The sequence below is a fragment of the Cetorhinus maximus genome, chromosome 6 (assembly GCF_964194155.1).
Source record: "Cetorhinus maximus chromosome 6, sCetMax3.hap1.1, whole genome shotgun sequence".
Classification (NCBI taxonomy): Eukaryota; Metazoa; Chordata; class Chondrichthyes; order Lamniformes; family Cetorhinidae; genus Cetorhinus; species Cetorhinus maximus.
Genome location: NC_135884.1, coordinates 122,150,148 through 122,172,956, shown reverse-complemented (window position 1 = coordinate 122,172,956; position 22,809 = coordinate 122,150,148). Strand labels below are relative to the sequence as shown.

The 22,809-nt window shown below is 44.4% G+C and overlaps 1 protein-coding gene across 1 annotated transcript in view; it reads left to right on the top strand.

Moving 5' to 3' along the window:
• The first annotated feature begins 4,138 nt into the window (after positions 1-4,138).
• Positions 4,139-22,809, top strand: part of slc7a9 (solute carrier family 7 member 9) — a 60,842-nt gene continuing 42,171 nt past the window's right edge. The window contains exons 1-3 of the mRNA XM_078544412.1: positions 4,139-4,260; positions 18,958-19,200; positions 20,312-20,437. Of these exons, the coding sequence (XP_078400538.1) occupies positions 4,152-4,260; positions 18,958-19,200; positions 20,312-20,437 (478 nt within the window). The 5' untranslated portion in view covers positions 4,139-4,151. The remainder of the gene's footprint in view (positions 4,261-18,957; positions 19,201-20,311; positions 20,438-22,809) is intronic.

Genomic DNA, 22,809 nt, shown 5'->3' with positions numbered 1-22,809 from the left:
TCTAAGACTAGCATTTTAAACTTAAAAAGGGCAACTATGTGGGCATGAAAATGAGCTGGCTGAAGTGAACTCGGATACTAGGTTGGGGGATAGATCAATAGAGAAACAGTGGCAGACATTTAAGGGGATATTTCAGAATACTCAAGAGTACGTATATTCCTACTATAAAGAAAAATTCTAAGGAGAGGACCAACCATCTGTGGTTAACTAAAGAAGTTAAGGAAAGCATCAAACTTAAGGAAGAAGCATTAAACTGCATAAAGATGAATGGCGGGTCAGATGTTTGGTCAGAACATAAAGAATGGCAGAGAATGATGAAAAGGTTAATTAGGAGCAACAAATTAGAGTATGAGAGGAAGCTAGCTAGAAATATAAAAATGGATAGCAAGTGTTTCTATAGGTATTTAAAAAGGATAAGAGTAAGTAAAGTGAGTGTTGGTCCTCTAGAGAGTGAGAATGGGGAGTTAAATAGTAGATAATAAGACAGTGGCGGATGAAATTAACAAATGTTTTGTTTCTGTCTTTACTATAGAGGATGCAAAAAACATTCCAGTAATAGCTGTAAATCAGGAGGTGGAAGGGAGAGGGGAACTTGGTGAAATTACAATCACTAGGGAAGCGATACTGAGCAAACTGATGGAGCTGAGGGCTGACAAGTCTCTGATTTCATCCTAGGATCTTAAAAGAGGTGGCTGATGAGGTGGTAGATGCATTGGTGTTAATTTTCCAAAATTCGCTAGATTCTGGAAAGGTTCCATCAGACTTGATTCAAGAAGGGAGGGAGGCAGAAAATAGGAAACTACAGACCAGTTAGCTTGATGTCTGTCAAGGGAGAGGTGTTAAAATTGATCATTAAGGAGGTTATAGCTGGGCACTTAGAGAAACTCAAGGTAATCATGAAGAGTTAGCATGGTTTTGTGAAAGGAAAATTATGTTTAACCAATTTATTGGAGTTCTTTGAAGGAGTAACATACACTGTGGATAAATGGGAGCCTGTAGATGTGCTGTACTTGGATTTCCAGAAGGATTTGATAAGGTGCCACATCAAAGGTTATTGCAGAAAATAAAAGCTCATGGTGTAGGGGGTAACGTATTAGCGTGGATAGGAGATTGGCTGGCTGGTTAGCAGAGAACAGAAAGTGTGCATAAATAGGTAATTTTCTGATTGGCAGGATGTGACAAGTGGAGCCCCACAGGGGCCTGTGCTTGAGCCTCAACATTTTACAATTTATATCAATGACTTAGATCAGGGCAGCGAAGGCATGGTAGCTAAATTTGCAGATGACACAAAGACAGGTAGAAAAGTATGTTGCAAAGAAGCCAAAAGGAGGTTGCAAAAGGATATAGATAGGTTGAGCATGTGGACAAAAATCCGGCAGATGGAGTACAATATGGGAAAATGTGAAGTTGTTCACTTTGGCAGGAATAATTAAAAAAAAGAGTATTACTTAAACAGAAAATGGCTGCAGAATTCCGAGGTGCAGAGGGACCTAGGTATTCTAGTGCATGAGTCACAAAAAGTTAGCATTTAAACTAATGGAACGCTATCCTTTATTACGAGAGGAATGGAACATAAAAATAAGGGTGTTATGCTTCAGTAACACAGGGCATTGGTGAGACCGCACCTCGAACACTGTGTACAGTTTTGGTCTCCTTGTTAAGGAAGGATGTAAATGCGTTGAAGGCAGTTCAGAGGAGGTTTACTAGATTGATACTTGGAATAAACAAGTTGTCTTATGAGGAAAGGTTAGGCAGACTGGGCTTGTTTCAACTGGAGTTTAGAAGAGTGAGGGGTGACTAGTGTTATGATCCCCAGCTGAGGTTACCACTGGGCAAGCCTGATCCCAGGGTGGAACCGAGCTTGATAGATCTTAACTTAAATTTGTTTGTTTAGATACATGGAGAGTAGCTACTGAACTGAGACACCAGAGTCAGCTGATGAATTTTTAACAAAAGAATAAAACATTTATTAAATAAGGCAAGATGAACTACATTACAATAATCCTTCATCCACAATTATACCTTTATAGATATATACAGATTTGTAAGGATAGCACAAGTTACAAAAGCTATCATACTCTGATGTTCACAGTAAGTACTCAGTCCATGTAAACCAATAGGCACCCTGTGGTCAGACACACCACACTCTGAAACCAAGTGACAGATGCTACCTCAATCAGATGCTTTGGATCTCTCATCAACAGCCACCCACCCCCCCACCAGACGCTTGTCCCACCATGAGCCAACCAGTCTCATTGAACTTTGTCTTTCACATGAGGGTGTCCAATCTCCACTCTCCAAGAACTCGCGTGGAATCTTCTCCCAAACAGACGCTTTCTCTCAGACGTGTCTGCAAGGGTTCACCTCCAGGGTTTCAAACTCTCCTTCCAATGTTCCTCTTCCCTGGGTCACCACATGCATTCAAGTTGTCTTCAATGCACTCTCACTGACTCAGCCGTCAACAGTACACTACTGCTTCACATGTCCATAGCAAAGAGTTACAGATCTTCAGTTGTCTCTTTGGACCTTCTTGCCTCTTGCAAGCTGTTCTCGCCTTAAATCTGCTGTCTGCAGCTTTTGTCTCTTTAAATCTGAAGCTTGGAGCCTCACTCACTGCCCTTCAGTCCTAACTTCATTAATAGGACCTTTGCCAGGTTCCTATTCTTCCTTTGACTAGAAGGTCTGCTTGGGACTTCCCCCTGTCCCACTCCGCTGGATTTTGGGGTCTTTTCTTCAGCTTGGGGCTGGTTATCTGTCCAATTTGCTCAGTCTCTCCTAGCAGCTACTTTCAAATCCAATTTCAGCTTGGGACTGGCTATCTGTCCCTTCTAGGCTGCTTCTGTCTGGCAGCTGTCTTCAAAACTGAACTCAAAACTGCTTTTCCAGTTCTTTCTGCATGTGTCTGTGGGAAAGACCTGCCTCTCTGGATCCCTGTTGCTAGGCAACAGCACTGTTCTTCTACTCTTGTTTGTTTACCTGAACTGCAACAGCCACAAAACTCTTATTAGAAATGCATGCACTTTTAAAAGTGAAACTAAAACTCAATCTGACCTTTCCTTAACACACAAATACAGAAGTACAAATCAAATTTAAATTTTAAAGCTAAAACTCATCCCTAACACCCAAAAATACAAGTACAACTTACTTAAACTATCGCTATTTCCTAACACTTGATTGAAGTATTTAAGATCCTGAACGGTCTCGACAAGATGGACGTGGAAAGGGTGTTTCCTCTTGTGGGCGAGTCCAGAACTAGGGGGCAGTGTTTTAAAATTAGGGGTTGCCCTTTTAAGACAGAGATGAAGAGATTTTTTTTCTCTCTGAGGGTGGTGTGACTTTGGAACTCCCTGCCTCAGAAGGCATTGGAGGCGGGGGGTCATTGAATATTTTTAAGGCAGAGGCAGATAGATTCTTGTCAGGTAAGGGAATCAAAGATTATTGGGGGTAGATGGGAATGTGGAATTTGAAACACAAACAGATCAGCCATGATCTTATTGAATGGCGGTGCAGGCTCGAGAGGTCAATTAGCTTTTTTTGCTCCTATTTTGTATGTTCATTTGAATCACTTGGTCTTGATTATGACGAAAATATCAAAATTTTCCAATGGTATAAAATAGGAAGCATGGTTAACTGTGTAAAAGATTGTAAGTGATTCTAGGAGCTTTGTGGACTGGACAGATTGATGTCCAATAAAATTTAATGCAGAGAATTGTAAGTGGATATGTTTTGGGATGAAGCAAAAGGAGACGGAATATATGCTAAATGTTAACACTTTACAAAGGAATAAAACAGCAGAGACATTGGGTTCAGATTTACAAATTTAAAAAAATGGAAAACAAAAATAATGAAACTGTTTTTAAATTATATATGGGATCCTTGGTTTTATTACTGTGTTAATATATACACTAGAAGTTTTATTGAATACCTACAGGCGTCTCTTGGAGTAATTATGCAGAACTTTCTCTGAGGAATTTTAAATAGATCAGATATAATTTATCATAGAATAAATTCTTCATGAACTGTGGACAAAGTGGGCTAAATGGATCTAATGGCCTTTTGTTTATGGTTTTCTTGTTAAAGTTTTCTTTCTTCTTTTTTCCCTCCTTGTAAAGGTTGGCTTGTTCAGTGGTATCAGTCTCATTGTGGGGACAATGATTGGCTCTGGAATCTTTATCTCGCCTGTAGAGGTTTTGTCCAATACTGGAGCAGTGGGACCTTCTTTGATTGTCTGGGCAGCTTGTGGAGTCCTAGCAACATTAGGTAAGCAACAGATAACATCTCATTCAATTCTTTCAGAACATTGGTTTTCTAACCATCTCCAAAATAAGGAAAAATAATAGCAAGAATAACCAGATTCTTTGGAATTATAATATTTTCCTTTTAATAACAGTCAAAAAATAATTGTCATATTACACAACATCTGAAGAAAAAGGATAATTCGAGTTGGAGAGAATGAATAAGCTGTATAATTATAAGTTATGCATCTGTCTCAGGTCCATAAAGTATGAAAAGGTGTCTAATTTCTTAAGATGTGAAGTGCACTGCTTGACTGAAATTTCTCACTCATTAAAAATGAACTACTATTTATTAACAAAAATCATCACCTGCAATTAAAAAAAAGATTCAAAATAAAAAAAAATCCATGAATCAGCAATAAAATGTCAAACGAAATTTTGAAACATCTTTCACCTTTTTAAGGAAGATGATGGCGTGATGGTAATGTTACTGGACTAGTAATCCAGAGGTCCAATCGAATGTCCTGGACATGATGGAATGTCCATCATGGCAGCTGGTGGTTTTAAATGCAATTAATAAGTCTGGAATATAAAGCTGGTCTCCAGTGGTGACCATGAGAGCTATCACTGTTTGTCATAAAAACCCATCTGGTTCACTAATGTCCTTTAGGGAAGGAAATCTGCCATCCTTGCCTGGTCTGGCCTACATGTGACTCCAGATCCACAGCAATGTGGTTGACCCTTAACTGCCCTCTGAAATGACTTAGCGAGCCACTTAGTTCAAGGGCAATTAGGGATGGGCAGCAAATGCTGGCCTTAATTTCTAGTGATGCCCACATCCCATGAAAGAATAAAGAAAAAAAAAGTCATCCACCACACCACTGATAGGGAAACTTTTGGAAACAATTCTGAGGGACAGAATTAATCTCCACTTGGAGAGGTAAGGATCAATCAAGGATAGTCAGCATGGCTTTGTCAGGGGGAGATCATGTCTAACAAATTTGATTTAATTTTTCGAGGAGGTGACTAGGTGTGTAGATGAGGGTAGTGCAGTTGATGTAGACCACTTGGACTTCGGTAAGGCTTTTGACAAGGTCTCGCATGGGAGACTGGTCAAGAAGGTATGAGCCCATGGGATCCAGGGCAATTTGGCAAATTGAATCCAAAATTGGCTTAGTGGCAGGAGGGAGAGGGTGATGGTCGAAGGTTGTTTTTGTGACTGGAAGCCTGTGTCCAGTGGCATACCGCAGGGATCAGTGCTAGGTCACTTGCTGTTTATAGTGTACATTAATGATCAAGATGTGAATGTAGGAGGTATGGTCAGTAAGTTCGCAGATGATACGTAAGTTGGTGGTATGGTAAATAGCGAAGAGGAAAGCCTTAAACTACAGGACAATATAGACGGGCTGATCAGATAGGCAGAACAGTGGCAAATGGAATTTAAACCTGAAAAGTGTGAGGTGATGCATTTTGGGAGGACTAACAAGGCAAGGGAGTACACGATGAATGGTAGGACCCTAGGAAGTACAGAGGATCAGAGGGACCTTGGTGTGCATGCCCATAGATCCTTGAAGGCAGCAGGACAGGTAGATAAGGTGGTTAAGAAGGCATATGCGATACTTGGCTTTATTAGTCGAGGCATTGAATACAAGAGCATGGAGGTTATGATGGTGCTGTATAAAACGTTAGTTAGGCCACATCTGGAGTACTGTGTACAGTTCTGGTTGCCGCACCATAGGAAAGATGTGATTGCACTAGAGAGGGTGCAGAGGAGATTCAACAGGATGTTGCCTGGCTGGAATGTTTCAGCTATGAAGAGAGACTAGATAGGCTGGGGTTGTTTTCCTTAGAGCAGAGAAGGCTGAGCAGGGGCTTGATTGCGGTGCATAAAATTATGAGCGGCATAGATGGGGTAGATAGGAAGAAACTTTTCCCCTTAGTGGAGAGGTCAATAACCAGGGGACATAGAATTAAAGTAAGGGGCAGGAGGTATAGAGAGGATTTGAGGAAAAAAAATTTCACCTAGAGGTTGCGGATATATGGAACTAACTGCCTGAAAGGGTGATAGAGGCGGGAACCCTCACAACATTTAAGAAGTATTTAGATGAGCACTTGAAATGCCATAGCATGCAGGGCTACGGGCCAAGTGCTGGAAAATGGGATTAGAGTAGATAGAGGCTTGATGACTGGCATGGGCACGATGGGCCGAAAGGCCTCTTTCCGTGCTGTAAAACTCTATGGCTCTATGACCCTATGACCAGTTCCTCGCTCTCAAAGCTAAATATACAATTGTAAATAAGTACACAAAAATAGTTTAAAAAAAAATTAGAAAAAAGCATAAATTTGCTCAGGCTATCTTCTAACTGGTTCAAAATTCCCCATGCATGAATCTTGCTATTGTTTGTACACAACCCACTTCAGCTCTATTCCACAAAAGTTTGATCCCCTACTCAGTGTAGTTTCCAAAGGCCCATCCGAGAATTCCAACCTAATATAGAACATTCAGAAACAATGGAATTATATTTAATATTTGTTATTGAGGAATTTTCACATAATTTACCAACGAACAATAGTTCCATTTGATACTTAAGCAACTATAAACAGCAACATGTGCTGTGCGTGGTCCCCAAGTTAAGAAGGTGGGAATTCAACCTGTCTAAGTTTTTGTTACTCGAGCAACTTTGCACAAGCTGTGATGTGCAACTCAGGTGCTAATCCATATCATCACACCATTTTAACCAGTTGTTTCATGCACCATGTAACATTCAAAACATAATTCTTAGTTAAGAGAAAACTCCTACATAATCACTGTCTAGGTTGGTAAGCCATCACTGCTGCTTTAACAATAAACTGCAGCACTGAAGCACTAGGGATGTATATGCAAATAAAATTTACGCATTCCCCCATCTTCACTTGGAATGAATTTGGAGAGCTTAATTCATTAGAAATTGTGTGATTTACTTTGAATAACTGTGACTTCAGTCTGAACTTACAATAGACAGTTGATGGCTAATAAAATCTAAGTGAAATTGGTTTGGCCAAATTTCAACCCCATTCTCTGAAAATTTTAAATAGTTAACATTTACTGATAGCCAGAAAACAGGCTTTCCTTAATCAGCCCACAAAACAAAACATCTACCGTTATACATGATTTCGGGATTGGGCAGCACTTTCTGAACAATCCTGAGTGTGCTAATAGCAACACATACAACAATTTAAGATAATTAGTTGAGCTCATAACATGACTCATTTACGTTTGCCAGAAGTGACATAATTCATACCCAGGGACCCATTTGCTGTAAACAAAAGGAATATGTTCAAGCCTTGCATCTTTTTTGAATTATAAGGGTACTATGGCCTGAAGTTTGCACACTTCGGGCGCGTGTGATAGGAGGGCCCAGGAACGGATGGGAAACCGTCCCCCCACCATGATCAGCCTCTGACTGTGATTTCACACTGGCTGGCCAATTAATAGCCAGCCAATGTGAAACGCGTCCGGAGAAAGGCTCAGCACTGCTAGTGGGGGCAGGAAGAGGGCAGATGCTGACGTCACCGCAGGTGCTGGTAAGCGCTTCCACTGAGCTCCCTGAAGGCAGACAGATGCCTCAGAGAGCTGCAGATGCCCAAATAATAAAAGAATTCACAAAACAATGCTGCAAAAAATGTCCATGCAACACAATCAAGTACCTGATACCATACTCTCAGGAAAATATAATAATTTTCATAATGTTATTGGAATTTATTGTAAAGTAGGAATAGTATTTGTGTGTATGTGTGTGTGTATATATGTGGGACTTAACTGAATTAAAGATAGCTGGCCTGAAGGCTTTAATGTATCAAAAGAGAAGCCAGGTTTGAAATGCTAACTAGGTAAACATGGTTGAAGTTTTAGAATGTGAGGTATAAAGGGAACATTTGCATTTTTAGATAAACCAGAGTAACTTGAATTTCAAAAGAGGTGGTGAAATGTTACACTTAGTCAGAAGAAGCCAAACAGTGTGATAATTTTTCCCAAAACTTACTGATTAAATTGGTGCTGTGAAAGATTTTTATTATTAGAAAAGTAGATTTGAAAAGACATATTGGTACAATGGGATTTACATTAAAAAGGGAGAAACCTGTAAAGGAGATGAGGTTATGTGTAAGAAGAAGGAATTCTAAGATCTAACAAGTATGAAAAGCCTCCAGCCTCTAAGCCTCAAGTTGCTGTCTGCAAGGACTGAAGTTAAGAAAACTCATTTTGAATTCGACTGTTCAGGGTGTCACGTTACTTTCCCTGGATCTTTTAAAATCTATGTGTTTTACTGTTGCCTTAACGGAGATGTAACCGGGAATTAGATTAACTGGAGGAGATAGGAGTTATCATAGTCGTAATTTGTAAATGTATGTACGTGTTTAAAATCATTTTTTATTAATGAAGGTTAATTTAGTTTTGTAAGAAACTCATAAGACTCAGTGGCCTTACTATTACTGAATTCAAGGCACGCATCTTGAAATAAATACAAATTGTAAAAGAGTTGGGGCAGTTGTTTCAAGTTTCCCTCTGGGATTTTAACAGTTCAACATTTACCATCTGCTGTGCCACAAGAATACCTCATTAAAAAAAAAACGGTCCCCGGATATTTCTTTTTATTTTAAATCCTAATGGAGATTTCATCCCGCTCTTGGATGAGGTTTCATCAAAAATGTAAAGCCTGCCTGGTTGATTGGCCCGTCCGCCAACTGTAAGGTTGGACGGACCACAAAAGATCGCTCACAATTGGACCATTAATGACCTTAATTGCCCACTTAATTGTCGGTAGGCGCTCTTCTGACTTTTGCGTGCACCTGCTGAGCGAATTACCGCATGTGTGCGCGATGACATCAGAACGCTTGCCCGATGTCATCTCGATCAATTTTACACCCATTCGTGTCAGGCATGCGCCCACCCGTGGGACGTAAAATTCCGGCCGATCGTTCCACCTTTGCTTTCTCCATGGCAATGCCTCGACCAATAAGAGTGGACTTGCCAAGAAATCAGCACCTTTCTCTCCTATAGTATAAACTATTGTAGTCATTTAGTTTATATGCCTCTCCTCGGTTGTGGACAACAGGCAGGCCAGTAAAGAGGGCCTGCTGTGAGGCAGGAAGTGTATGGAGGCGCTGTTTTTATTTGGAGGAGACGTCATTGAGCAGTCAGGTGAGTGCCAGCTGTAATAGTTGTCCAACTGGTTGCTGACACTGGGGCTGATGGCCCATCATTGGCCTTCCATAAGAAAATATAGTTATTACTGCTGCCTAGTCACATTGTAATGAACGCTAGGAACTAGAGATAGTTTTAAGTAAGTTATATGTGTATTTGTGTGTGTTAGGAATAAGCTATAGCTTTAAGTTTAAGTGTTAGCTTTACGTTTAAGGGCAGAAATTTTTGCTTGGTGGGCAAGCGCGCGCCTGACTCACTCAAGCGTGAAACGATGTGTGTTGATGTCGGCCGAGTGTGCCGACGTCAACGCGCAGTCACGCGATAGTTCAGTTGGCGGGCACGCGCCGGAGTTGGCAGTGCGCCCGCCAACAATTAATAGGCCTGTTAAGGCCATTAAATAATCAATTAACCTAAATTTTTCACTGCCTGTCCAACCTAATGGTTGAAAAAGCAAAAAAGCCCAGTGGCCTTTGTATTTTTCTGAAAACCTCATCCATGGGCGGTTGAGATTTCCAAAAGCAAATAAAAATAAAATAAAAGTTTTACAATTGAGTTAATAACATGTCCCTGATAGAGTTGCTGCAGTGCATCTTGTAGATGTGTGAGGAACCTGTTTTTGAAAAATTTGAAGGACATCGAATTTAGGACATTCTCCCTGGACAGTTATTTTTAAAAGTTTGCAATATTAATTCAGGGTTATGAAAAAGCCATTTTTCAAGAAACCATGGGTCAAGATAGATGTCCAATGGGGAACGCCTGGAAAGGGAAGAGATATTTTGTATATTTAAGTTAACAAAGAAGTGCTGTTGGGAGGTTAAAGCCTCTTGCTGATTGGTTAAAAACACCTGGCCTAAGAGAAGTATTCTTTAAACATCTTAGTCTCTAAAACTCTCGGGCAGAGTGGGTGTAGGTGTGCCTTAGAAGCAAGCAGCAAGGAAAAGACTCTCTCTTTCCCTCTCTCTGCCCTGCCTTTGTGTTATATGTGGTCTAGAGTAAGTCTCATCATGATAACTCATCTGCTTTATTTTGAAAGTCTGCAAAGTTGTGATAAGTAAGAATCATCAAGGACAGTTTCATCAACAAATCTATCTGAAAGAACTTACAGAACTATTGTGACCAGGATTCTGTTAGATCAACTGTGTTGAGATCTCTCTGGACTTTATCCTTTTAAAAGGTTCTCATACTCCAGCCTCTGCAGTGGACTGTGTTTGTTTTGCCGTTTTGTGTTTGTATGTGTGTGTATGGGGATTCGAATATCTGCTTTTTTTTAAAAGGGGAAAATTGTTACACTTCTAAACTACAACTTGATTGTTTACTAGTTCATTAACTTGTTTTTAAAAAGAAGTTAGTTTAATAGTAAATCAATCAATCAAACATTTCTTTGTGTTTACTGAAAGAAGCCTAGTTAGAGTCTTTTTATGCTGGGGATAACAGTATCAAAGGTAAACAATTAGCCAGTTTTGTGGGTCAATTAAACATTTAAACTATTGTTACGACCTGTGGAGAAGTGGGGCTAGAATTAACTGTGCACTCCTCCCATCTTGGTACATAACAGACAGTACACACTGCTGCCACTGTGTGTCGTTTGTGGAGGGAGTGGATGTTGAAGGTGGTGGATGGGGTGCCAATCAAGCGGGGATGGTGTCGAGCTTCTTGAGCATTGGTGGAGCTGCACTCATCCAGGCAAGTGGAGAGTTCCATCACACTCCTGACTTTAGATAGTGCCTTGTAGATAGTGGACAAGCTTTGGGGAATCAGGAGGTGAGTTACTCACCACAGAAGTCTGCTCAGGGTATGAGTGCACAAAATACATGAAGAGTTGCATTCCCTTAACAGGACAGTTGCACTGGTGGCATTGCTGTTGCTGGAATGGACGACTGCTGCACACCAGCAGCCAGCCCCTTCAACCCCACCTGAAGGCCAAACAAGGGCTGTGCAGTTTAGTGAGGAGGGTGAAGGAACTGAGTTCATCTCAGCGCCCTCATCTTCTTCCAACTCCCCAGTCCCTCTGCCTCATATCTGTTCCATGCTTGCCTCCACAGAAATGCAGAGGCCGCAATCTGAAGTAGGCCCTCAATGTGTTCCTGCACAACGAGGCCAGCCACCATGCTCCTCAGTGCCATATAGGATGAGAGGTAAGCAGTCTGCCTCCACCTCATCCGAGGCAACACAGGCGGCACTTCATAGGAGCCTTTGCAATGGGATCAGTGTGGCAACACAAATCACTTTACACATATCAAAATTACACACTTTTTAACTACATATCACGACATTGAAAAATGTCTCGGTCTGCTTTTGTACAATAAAACTCTCAATGAGAATGTTAACAGAATGAAGGCAGTTCTTACCAGTGGCACTGAAGACTGTATGCTGAAGTCTATCTCATATTGACACCATCAGGAGCAAGAGTGTGCCCATGCATGACCAGCAGGGAAAGACTATTTGCTTCTCCAGACCTTCAGAAAAGGTAGTAGTACATCAAGGGTTGCAGATTGAGATGCTCCTTGTCCATCAATGATTAACTTAAGGGAGGATCAATGATCAGGCTCAAAGGTCAGATAGAGTTTATCAGGTGCACTTCAAGCATGAGCACTTTGTCAAAGGCATCATCCATATGCAAGTGGATGCTCTGCATGTCAAGATGCCATGTATGCTCCAGGGAAGCATGCTCGTCTGGTACCCACTGCATTGCAAGCCCTTGTGTTCCTGATTGTAGAGGCTGTGGTGCCATTTTGGCAAAGATGTGAACCCCTTCCATCATTACAAAAATTCAGGTCTAAGTTTGAAAATGACACACTCCAAACACAAACAAGAATCTTAAACTTAAACAAAGCCAAATACGTAGGTATGAGGGGAGAGCTGGCTAAGATTATTGGGTCAATAAACTAATAGGTGTGGCGATAAATAAGCAGTGGGAAATATTTAAAGGAACAATTCAAAATGTTCAACAAGAACACATTCTGCTGAAAAACAAAGACTCAGTGAGAAAGATCCATCTATGGCTTACCAAGAAGGTTAAATAGTACTAGATTAAAAAAAAGAGGCTTATAATGTTGCAAAGAATTGTGGTATGTCTGAGGATTGGGAATGTTTTAGAAACCAGCAAATGGCCATCAAAAAGTTGATAAAAAGGGAAAAAATAGAATATGAGAGTAAACTGGCTGAAATTTAAAAACAGATTGTAAGAGCTTTTACAAGTATGTAAAAAGAAAGAGAATAGTTAAAGTAAATGTTGGTCCCTTAGAAGCAGAAACAGGATAAGTTAGCAGGGGAATGAGGAAAAAAATGACAGGGACACTCTACAAATATTTTGTGTCTGTCTTCACAGTAGAAGGCACACATTACATGCCAGAAATAGAGGGTAACCTAGCAGCTAATAAGAGTGGTGACATTTAGGTAACTAATATCAGCAGAGAAAAAGTACAGGAGAAATTCAAGGGACTAAAATCCCCAGGACCTGATGGCCTAAATCCTAGTGTTCTATAGAGATAGCTGCAGAGCTAATGGATGCGCAATGATTTTCCAAAATTCCCCAGATTCTGGAAAGGTCCCTGCAGATTGGAAGTTAGCAAATGTAACAACGCTATTCAAGAAAGGAGGGAGAGAGAAAATGGGGAACTACAGACCAGTCAGCCTGACATCAGTCATTGGGAAAGTGCTAGAATCTATTATTAAGGAAGTCCTTAACAATCCACTAAGAAAATCATAGTATTATTAGAACAAGTCAACATGGCTTTATGAAAGAGAAAGCCAGGGGAGAATTTTCCCCATATCGGGTGGGGCGCTGGCAGGCGCGGTCCCGATCACCGGCACCAATCGGGACTGCGCCGCCATTTTGCCTGGGTGGGCCAATTAAGGCCTGCCCAGCATGTTTGGTGACTCCCGGGGACGGTGGGAGTGGGCGGGTGCAGGCGGAACGGCAATCGCCGCTGGGTCCAATGGCGACCCGGCGACCTATTTAAAGGCCAAACTGCAGCCGCTCCAAGGCTGCTGTACATGGCCAGAGGATGGGGGGCAAGGAAAATCAGAAAGAGCCATGCAGGAGGGTAGGGCGGGTGGCCAGTGTGCGCCCAGGTTCTCCGATGAGTGCCTTGCTGCTCTCCTCGAGGAGGTGGTAGAAGGGCGGGATGTGCTTGTCCCCGAGGACGGGAGGAGGAGGCCACCCCACTTGACAAAAAGGGCATGGGAGGAGGTTGCGGAGATTGTGAGCTCCCATAACATGGTGCGGAACTCATGGACCCAGTGCCGCAAGCGCTTCAGTAACCTGCTGTGCATGGGAAGGGTGAGTAGCATGTTGGCATCATTCACTGCACCCATCATGTAACCTTCTCCCCTGCTGGCGGACCACCCATGTCTGAGTTGCCTGAGTGCAATGAGTTGGTGATGGCATGTGCCCTTAGCTGGGCAGCCCACCAGAGATTGCCTATGCGTTCAGCATGAGAGGGTTGAGATGAGATGGATTCTGCACCCGCAGCATGTGGTGCAATGACACCCACATGACTGTGGTGGGTTCAACCTGGAGGAGCTACGCCCAGGCGCACTGGTTGAACTCCAAGACATGTGGAAGTCAGAGTGATGACATGGTGTGAGGGGATCTTCAAGGTCCTGTGGCATATATGGATGTGCTGTCCTCTGCGCTCCATGTCATTGTGCCTCCTTGAAACGGCTTGTACAACTGTGTGTTCCCAACTGTGATGAAGGCAGCGGGGGAAGAATGCACTGCAGACCTGCAGTGGCCAACTGGGCTTGTGGTGGGCTGGCCGCAAGGAGATTGACGGTACAAGTATCACTTATCAATGCAATTTTTTCATTTGCAAGAGAAGAATTCTCATAACAGTGCCGAGCGGCTGAGGACTGGCGGTGGGGCAGCCCAGATATTGGTGCTTAGCCGCTATGAGCAGGAGGCACTGGTCCTGGAGAGGCGGCACGCGCCCAGGCCCACTGGAGCCGGAGAGGTTGGGGTTCCATGGGCAGGTATGGCCAGCACTCACATCACCAGTCGTCTCCCAACATCCATGCCATTGCTGATTGTTCAGTGAGTGGCGTTACCAACATGGCTTGCCCAGTGCGTGTGGAATGGTGAGTGCTTGATGAGCCGGGGGACAGGCATGTACATTGATGTTGCCCGCAGGCTAACTGATCGAATTTCCTTACTCTTCCTTTCAGCATCATCGGCGCCCGGCTGGGAACAGGAGCAGCAGGGCAACCTCTGACACCTGAGGGGCATGAAGTTGCATCATTAGAAGTGTCACACCATCTCTGCCAGGCAGGCACCAGCGCAGATACTGGCACCTTGATGGGCATTATATCTTCAGCTAGTGTATCGGGTCACAGCGGTGCTGGCACTTCACAGTCGCTGGAGCAGCTGGCAGAGACAGAGTGCCAATGGCGCCTGCAGTCGGAGGACTGCAGGGGACCAGACACATGCTCAGTCCGTGGCAGATGATGAGCCTCTGGAGTCGTGGGTGATACAGCCAAATACTGACATGCGGCCGGGTGTTCGGGTACATCTGGTTCAGATACATGAGGCTCTGCTTGGCTTGGTGTCAATGGTGGAGGAGTCTACGCGGCCGTGGCCGATGCATTGAGCATCATGGCTGAGCCCCAAGCTTCCTCCATGGAGAGATTGGTGACTCTCATGGAGAGGCAGCTCCAGGGACAAGATCAGGGGTTCCAGAGTTGCGCTCGGACCTGTGTGCTGTCACAGGGGCATTGACCTTGTCTGGCCAGTGCCCGTGTGCGCGGTGGTTTGGCCACCAGGTATCCCACCTTGGTGCCCATCCATCTGCGGTGAGCAGGGAGGGCCGAATGGACCTCACGTCGGCGGAGCAGCTGCCTGTCGTCTCTGCTGGTGCCTCTCAGGGTGCTCCGGATGAGGGTAGCAGCTCCTCCGCCCCGCTGCCAGTGACCACGGCATCCAATGAGGCTGCGACAACTGGGGAGATGCCAGCTGCGGAGTGGGCAGCTCCCTCCCAGGCGGGGCCAGCACAGGCTCAACAGGCCAAAGGACGTCCACCAAGGTCATCGGGGCCAACAGGACATCAGAGAGAGCAGGCTGTCTCAGGAGCCACTGCCAGCGACAGGGCACCACAAAGACGTAGCACCCGCAAACGAAAGATGAAGGTACCTTAGGCACACCCTGGGTTCATCACTGGTGGTTTTCTGTTGCCCCCACTCCCCCAAGAGTTGATTAGAACTTTGTGTGAAGTCCAACACATTTTGATTTCTGTAATTTGACGAGATTTGGTTACAATATTAAATTAATGTTGTCTCAAATGGCTGTGGGTTCCTCTTTTTTTCGAATGGTGCATGGGTTCCTGAGATTGGATGAATGATTTGTGTGTCTTTCAGATTTATTGACTGCGCCCATTGCCAATCCTCCTATCCAGACAGATGAGGTCTCCAGGATGGAGGATACACACCAGGCTTGTGTTGCGTATCCAGAAGTGCTGTGCTAGCTAAAGGTTCCTTGGATTAGAGCATCCTGGGTGTCCCTGCCTCCCTGGAGCATGCCCGGGTCAGCCTGTGCCCCCTCATTATTTGCCTGTGCGTTCTCATCCTCGGACTCACTGCTGGACTCATCGTGCTCAGCCCCAGCCACTCCGTCTACATCTTCTTCGTCCACAGCGTCCCCCACTTTGTAGAGCTAGATTGTGCAGAGCGCAGCATGCAACTACTATAAGCGACACTCGATCTGGGGGGTACTGGAGTGTAGCCCCTGAGCGGTCCAGGCATCTGAAGCGCATTTTGAGAAGACAGATGGCTCTCTCCACCACAGCCCTTGTGGAGCCGTGGCTCCTGTTGTACCGCTGCTCAGCTTCTGTTCCTGGATGGTGGAGAGGCGTCACAAGCCACCTTCTGAGGGGATAGCCCTTGTCACCCAGAAGCCATCCAATCGACTGGGCTGGAGCACTGAAGAGCCCTGGAACCTGCGAGTGTCTGAGCATGTAGACGTCGTGGGAGGTGCCTGGGTACCTTGCGCAGACTTGCAGGATCTGCATCCTGTAATCACACACTATCTGCACGTTCATGGAGTGGAAGCCCTTCCTTTTGACGAAGGCACCGGGCTCACCTGCTGGTGCCTTGATGGCCACATGTGTACAGTCTATAGCACCCTGGACGTGGGGGAAGCCAGCAATGGCCGCGAAGCCTCTGGCTCCCTCTGTCTGGCTGGCCTTGTCCTAGCAGTAGTGGATGAAGGTCAGTGCACACCTGAACAGAGCATTTGTCATCTGCTTGACACAAGTGTGGACAGCCGACTGGGAGACACCGCAGAGATCACCCACTGAGCCCTGGAAAGAGCCGGAAGCATAGAAGTTGAGGGCAGCTGTGACCTATAGAGAGATGAGCATGGCTGATATCTCTGGACCAATCATCTGACAGAGAGTGTTGACTGTCTACCTTGACAGACGGAGCCTCCTTCGGCACTGCACCTCAGACATATTGAGGTAGGTGGTTCGCGCACTGTATACCCTGGCAGCAGGATAGTGGCGTCTTCTGCAGCCCCTTCTGCCTTGGACTACCTCTTGGCCCTGCGCCCCTTGTGCCTGTGCCTATCCTCCCAAAGGTGGCTCCCCTGGGGGCTGAATGTGCACTCCTGGCCTCCTCCCCCTTCTAGCCCTCTCTTCCTGCTCAGAGGAGATGCCTCCAGTGGACAGATCACCCCCCATTCCCAGGCTCAGGGAGGCTTGCTGAAACCTACAGGCCCCAAAACAAATCCTCACTGAAAAGTGCTGACCTGAAGGTAATGAGTGCAGTCCAAGCAGCTGCTGTGCATTTGAGACTTCTCCACCTCACACGCACAACTTTCAATAACTTCTGAGCAGTAACTGTTAAATATCGGGATTCGTAAAAACAATGACCCCTCTTTCCCGCCTGTGGATGAGGATCGTTAAAGTTTCGGATAGCCACAAGGCCGTGCAATGAGCTGAATATTGCACGGGCACCTTAAAATCCAGGACAATTGGAGCCATAACTATCTTAATTGACCTGGTAATGACTGGCGGCCGCGCAACGGACATCGTCACGCACCCACCCAACGAAATATCGTGATGGTGCGCGGTGACGTCGGTACGTGCACCCGATGTCACCGTGCATCATTTTACCTGTCGGCATGCGGATCCCGCCCCCTGCATGCCGACGGAAAAATTCTGCCCCGTATGACAAATATATATGTGTTTTTTGAGTGTGTAACTCAATAGGGTAGATAAAAGGGAACCAGTAGATGTAGTGTACTTGGATTTCCAAAAGGCATCTGATAAGGTGCCACGCAGAAGGTTAATACAAAAGATAAGGGTTCTTGGAGTTGGGGGTGATATATTAGCATGGATAGAGGATTGGTTAATGGGCAGGAAGCAGAGAGTAAGGATAAGTGGACCATTTTCAAGTTGGCAGGCTGTGACTAGTGGATTGCCACAAAGATCAGTGCTGGGGCCTCAGCTATTTACATTAAAGGCTTAGATGAAGAAACATAAAGTAATGTATCTAAGGTTGCTGATAACACAAAGTTAGGTGGGAATGCAATCTGCGAGGACACAAAGAGGCCTCATAGAGATATAGACAAGTTAAGAGAGTGGCAACAGGGTGGCAGATGGAGTATGATGTGGGGAAGTGTGAGGTTATTCACTTTGGTCGTAAGAATAGAAAAGCAGAATATTTTTTTGAAAGGCACGTAACTTGTAAATGTTGATGTTCAGAGAGACTTGGGTGTGCTTGTACATGGAGCACAAAAAGTTAGCAAGCAGGTATAGCAAGCAATTAGGAAGGCAAATGGCATGTTGGCATTTATTGCAAGGATATTGGAGTACAGGAATAAAGAAGTCTTGCTACAATTATAAGGGCTATGGTGAGATCACACCTGGAATACTGTGTGCAGTTCTGGTCTTCGTATTTAAGGAAGATTATACTTGCATTGGAGGCAGTATAGCGAAGGTTCACTAAATTGGTCCCTGGGATCAGAGGTTGTCCTTTGATGAGAGGCTGAGTAAATAGAGTCTGTATTCTCTGAAGTTTAGAGGATTAGAGGTGATATCATTGAAATAATCAAGTTTATGAAGGGACTTGACAGGGTAGATATTGAAATGTTGTTTCCCCTAGCTGGGTAATCTAGAACAAGAGGGCACAGTTTCAGGATAAGGATCGATCATTTAGGATTGAGATGAGGAGAAATTTGTTCACTCAAAGGGTTGAAAATCTTTGGAATTCTCTACCTGTGAGTGTTGTGGATGCTCAGTCATTGATTATATTTAAGGCTGGGATAGACAGGTTTTTGGTCTCTTTGGGAATCAAGGGGAGCAGGCAGGAAAGTGGAGTTGAAGCTTAAAATCAGCCATGATCATATCGAATGGCAGAGCAGGCTCAATAGGCCATATGGTCTTCTCCTGTTCCTATTTCTTATGTTCTTCCTACAAACTAAATAAGCTCTCAAACTTGAAGAATTTGAATTTATTTGGAATATATCCCCAGGCCACTTGGGGATTCATCTTGTAGATATGATAGTATGAAATGCAGATTCTGATGATGCTATTCCTATTTTAATAGGTGCACTTTGTTATGCTGACTTGGGAACGATGATCACAAAATCAGGAGGGGAATATTCATATCTCCTGGAAGCTTTTGGTCCAATTCCTGCATTCCTGTACTCGTGGATGTGTATAGCCGTTGTAAAACCTTCATCATTTGCTATAATCTGTCTGAGTTTTGCAAAATATGCAGCAATTCCCTTCTATCCTGGCTGTGCGCCTCCAAATATAGTCATCAAATGCCTTGCTGCAGTTGCTATTAGTAAGTATTATCGTTTACACACAGGACTCTTTTTAAACAAATATAACAGCTTCTATTTTTATGATAAAACATCACAGGAGCATTATAAAACAAAATTTAACACCAAGACACAGGAAGAGATATTACACCAATAGACCAAAAGCCTTGTCAAAGAGGTAGGTTTAAAAGGAGCAGCTTAAAGGAGAAAACAAGTGTGGTGGGCGAATGAAGTCCAGGTAGAGTATCAGAGGATACACTGATAAGAGGTATTCTCGTAGGAATGAAGATCCAGGTGTGCTGAATCAGTTGCGAGGCAGAAAGATGATAACGACAATGGGATCACTGTATGATCCGGAAGTGATAGGGAAATGTTCTTTGGTCCAAGAGAGTGAAGTTCTGTCCAGGAAAAGACTGTAGCTGAAACTGAAAGAACAGTAGACATAGGTTCAGTACTGATCAGCAAAAATGGGGGCAAGGGCTATAAGTTGATCAAAATTACTGAGAAAAGCAGAGAGCAGACATGGTCAGTGATGGTTTAAAATAGCAATTAACTTACACTTAGAGCTAAAACACACCTTATTAAAGCCAGGGGAACTTAAATAGTGGAAGTGAGGAGATTGGGAAGAAAAGGTAAAGGGTCGCAGTGGGTGGCTAAGGAGAGTTGCATGATGAGGAACTCCCCAGGGAGCTGATTGCCCAGGAGCTTTTTTCTCTACAGGGGATTTATCAAGACAGGAAAATATCGAATGTATTATGAGCAGCCATTTATAAAAAATGTTTTCACTGTAAGACAAAGTTCTGAGCGCAGAGCAAATAAGCCAAAATAATTTCACCTATTTAAAATACATTAGGATTTAAATTGAGTTTTATGCTTAAAAAAAACTTAAAACTTAAATTGTGACTTCCCAATGATTTATATGTTGTTGTAATTCAGACAGGATTTAATCTTGAAACACTAGTCATACTTGTTTTGCTCTTTAAAGTGAAATTATATAACAAATATCAGATCAGTAGGATTAGAGATGTGTTTTAAGATTAAAAATTTAATATTTTAGTGACTACTTTGAGATTGATAAATGTGAATTAAAATTTTTTGTAATTATTGAGCATTTCTTTTTTTTCACTTTTGCAGTTTTAATCACATTATTGAACTCGATCAGTGTCAAACTGGCTAACTATGTTCAGAATTTTTTAACTGCTGCCAAACTGCTAATTGTTATTGTCATCGTTGTGGCTGGAATTGTTCTAATTGCACAAGGTGAGATGTTACTTATATGTGGTAATACATATGAATAAAGAGTTACATTTAGTGCACACTCATATTAAATTGAATATTGTTCTAGTAATCTTCACCCATATCTTGATCTTTTAAAAAGCTTGTTCATCCCTATGACTAACAGATTAACCAACTATAGTACAAACCTATAAAAAACAAACATTAGTGCAGCATACCTGAATTATCCAATGTCACTTATGTCCATTATAACAGGGAAAGGGTTTTGAAAAATATCTAAATATTCCTTTGCAGCTACTCATCATTCTCTTTTTTTAAAAATAATTTATCTGAATAACTTGATGTAAAATATTTTAGCTCTAAATTCAAGAAGAAACACTGCAGGTTATTGGCTACAGACTTGGAATAAGGGCCAAAATTTTCCGTTTGGCGGGCGTGCGGAGCAGGTGCGGACGTGGGTGGGCACGGACCCGATTGCCACCTACAATTGGGGCTGCGCCGCCATTTTGCGTGGGCGAGCCAATTAAGGCCCACCCAGCACATTTCCGACTCCCGTGGAGAGCAGGAGTGTAAAGGTTGCGGCGGGCGTATGCAGACCGCCGGGTCCAATGGTGACCCAGCAGTCTGTTTAAAAAGAGGCCTGGCAGCCTCCTGTAGGCTGTTCGCTATGGCCAGCTGGAGATCCAACCAATGGGGGTCTGCTCAGCAGGGCACTCTGGAGGGAAGGGCAGAGGAGCAGGGCAGGCTGCAGGGTCTGCCCCAGGAGCAGGGCAGACTCTAGGGTAGGCCAGCGGGGGGCCAATGTGCCCCTCGCTTTTCTGATGATTGCCTTGCTGCCCTTCTTGCGGAGGTGGCAGCACAGCGGGAGGTGCTGGTTCCCCAGGATTGGAGGAGGAGGCCACCCCACATGATGAAGTGCGCCTGGGAGGAGGTGGCGGAGGAGGTGAGCTCCCACGACGTGGTGCGGCGCACCTGGATCCAATGCCGTAAGCGCTTCAATGATTTGTTGCGCTCAGGAAGGGTGAGTACCATGTTGGTGCACCAACTGTCGTGACTACATTGATTCATGTTGGGCATTTGTCGCACGCTGGGCAGTCAAGCAGATAGTGACCATGAGGAGATGGGTTCTCCCTAGCACCATGTGTTGCTCTTAGTCGCACATGTGTAGTCTGGGGGCAACCTGCAGGAGATGCAGCTAGGCGCATACTCAGAACTCCAACACATGTCCTATTCACAGTGATGAGATTGTGGAAGGGGAGCCTCAAGGTCTCGTGGCCAAGAGCCATCTGCTGCCATCGACGCCACACCTAGTTGCACCTCCTTGCCATGGGAGCTAAGACCGTGTGTTTCTTAAAGTGATGGACGCAGAATGTGTCCAAGGTGGCCGTTGGGAGCAGTTGTATTATACTTTTGTGACTGGTCAGCAGTAGCATGGACAGGAGGCACTGGAGGCCTGATATGGGCCACTGTGGTTGGGGTGCGGCGTGTGGCTGCAGAGTACATGTGTGATTAGCCGCAATGAATGGTCTTCTCTGTTTTTCAGGAGAAAAATGCTCACAATGCCTCTGAGCGTTTGCGGACTGGAGGCGGCCAGGCCCAGTTGCTGATTTTGAGCCGTTTTGACCAGGAGGCCCTAGAGCTTGAAAGGCACCATGCACCCAGGTCCCCAGGTGTCGGTGAGGCAGGGGCAGAGCGGCCAGGTATTTGAGGTCCACAGTCACATCTGCTCTGCCTTCCCACCATCCAAAGCACTGATAATTGTTGGAATCGTTATTGTTGCAACATTGCTCATTCACAGACTGATAGAGTCAGACGTGTGGGTCATAGACAAAGGTCCCTCGGCCCTTCGAAGATGCGCATGTCTAGCACCTACCAGAGTCACCTTATCCCATTTCTGACCACTATCCCCATGGCCTTGTATGCCATGGCATCACAATTGCACATCCTAATACTTATTACATGTTAGGAGGGTTTCTGCATCCACCACCCTTTCAGCCAGTGCATCCCACATTACTGTGTGCAAAAGTTCCTCATCACCTCATCTATCAACCTCATGCCCCTTACCTTAAATCAATGCCACCAGGTCACTCATCCCTCCACCAAGGGGAAAAGTTCCTTCCTGTCGACCCTATCTATGCCCCTCATAATGTTATAAAGCTCAATAATGTCACCCCTCAATCTCCTCTGCTCCAGGGCAAATACCCCAGTCTATGCTACGTGTCCTCATAACTCATACTCTCCAGCCCAGCATGCATCCTGGTCATGCTCTGCACTCTCTCCTCTCCAGTCACATCCCTCCCATGAAGCGCTGATCACAGCGCAGAACTATAGCTGTGGCCTCGGCAGCGTTTTCTGCACTTGCAACATGACCTCCCTGTTCCTACATTCTATTCCTC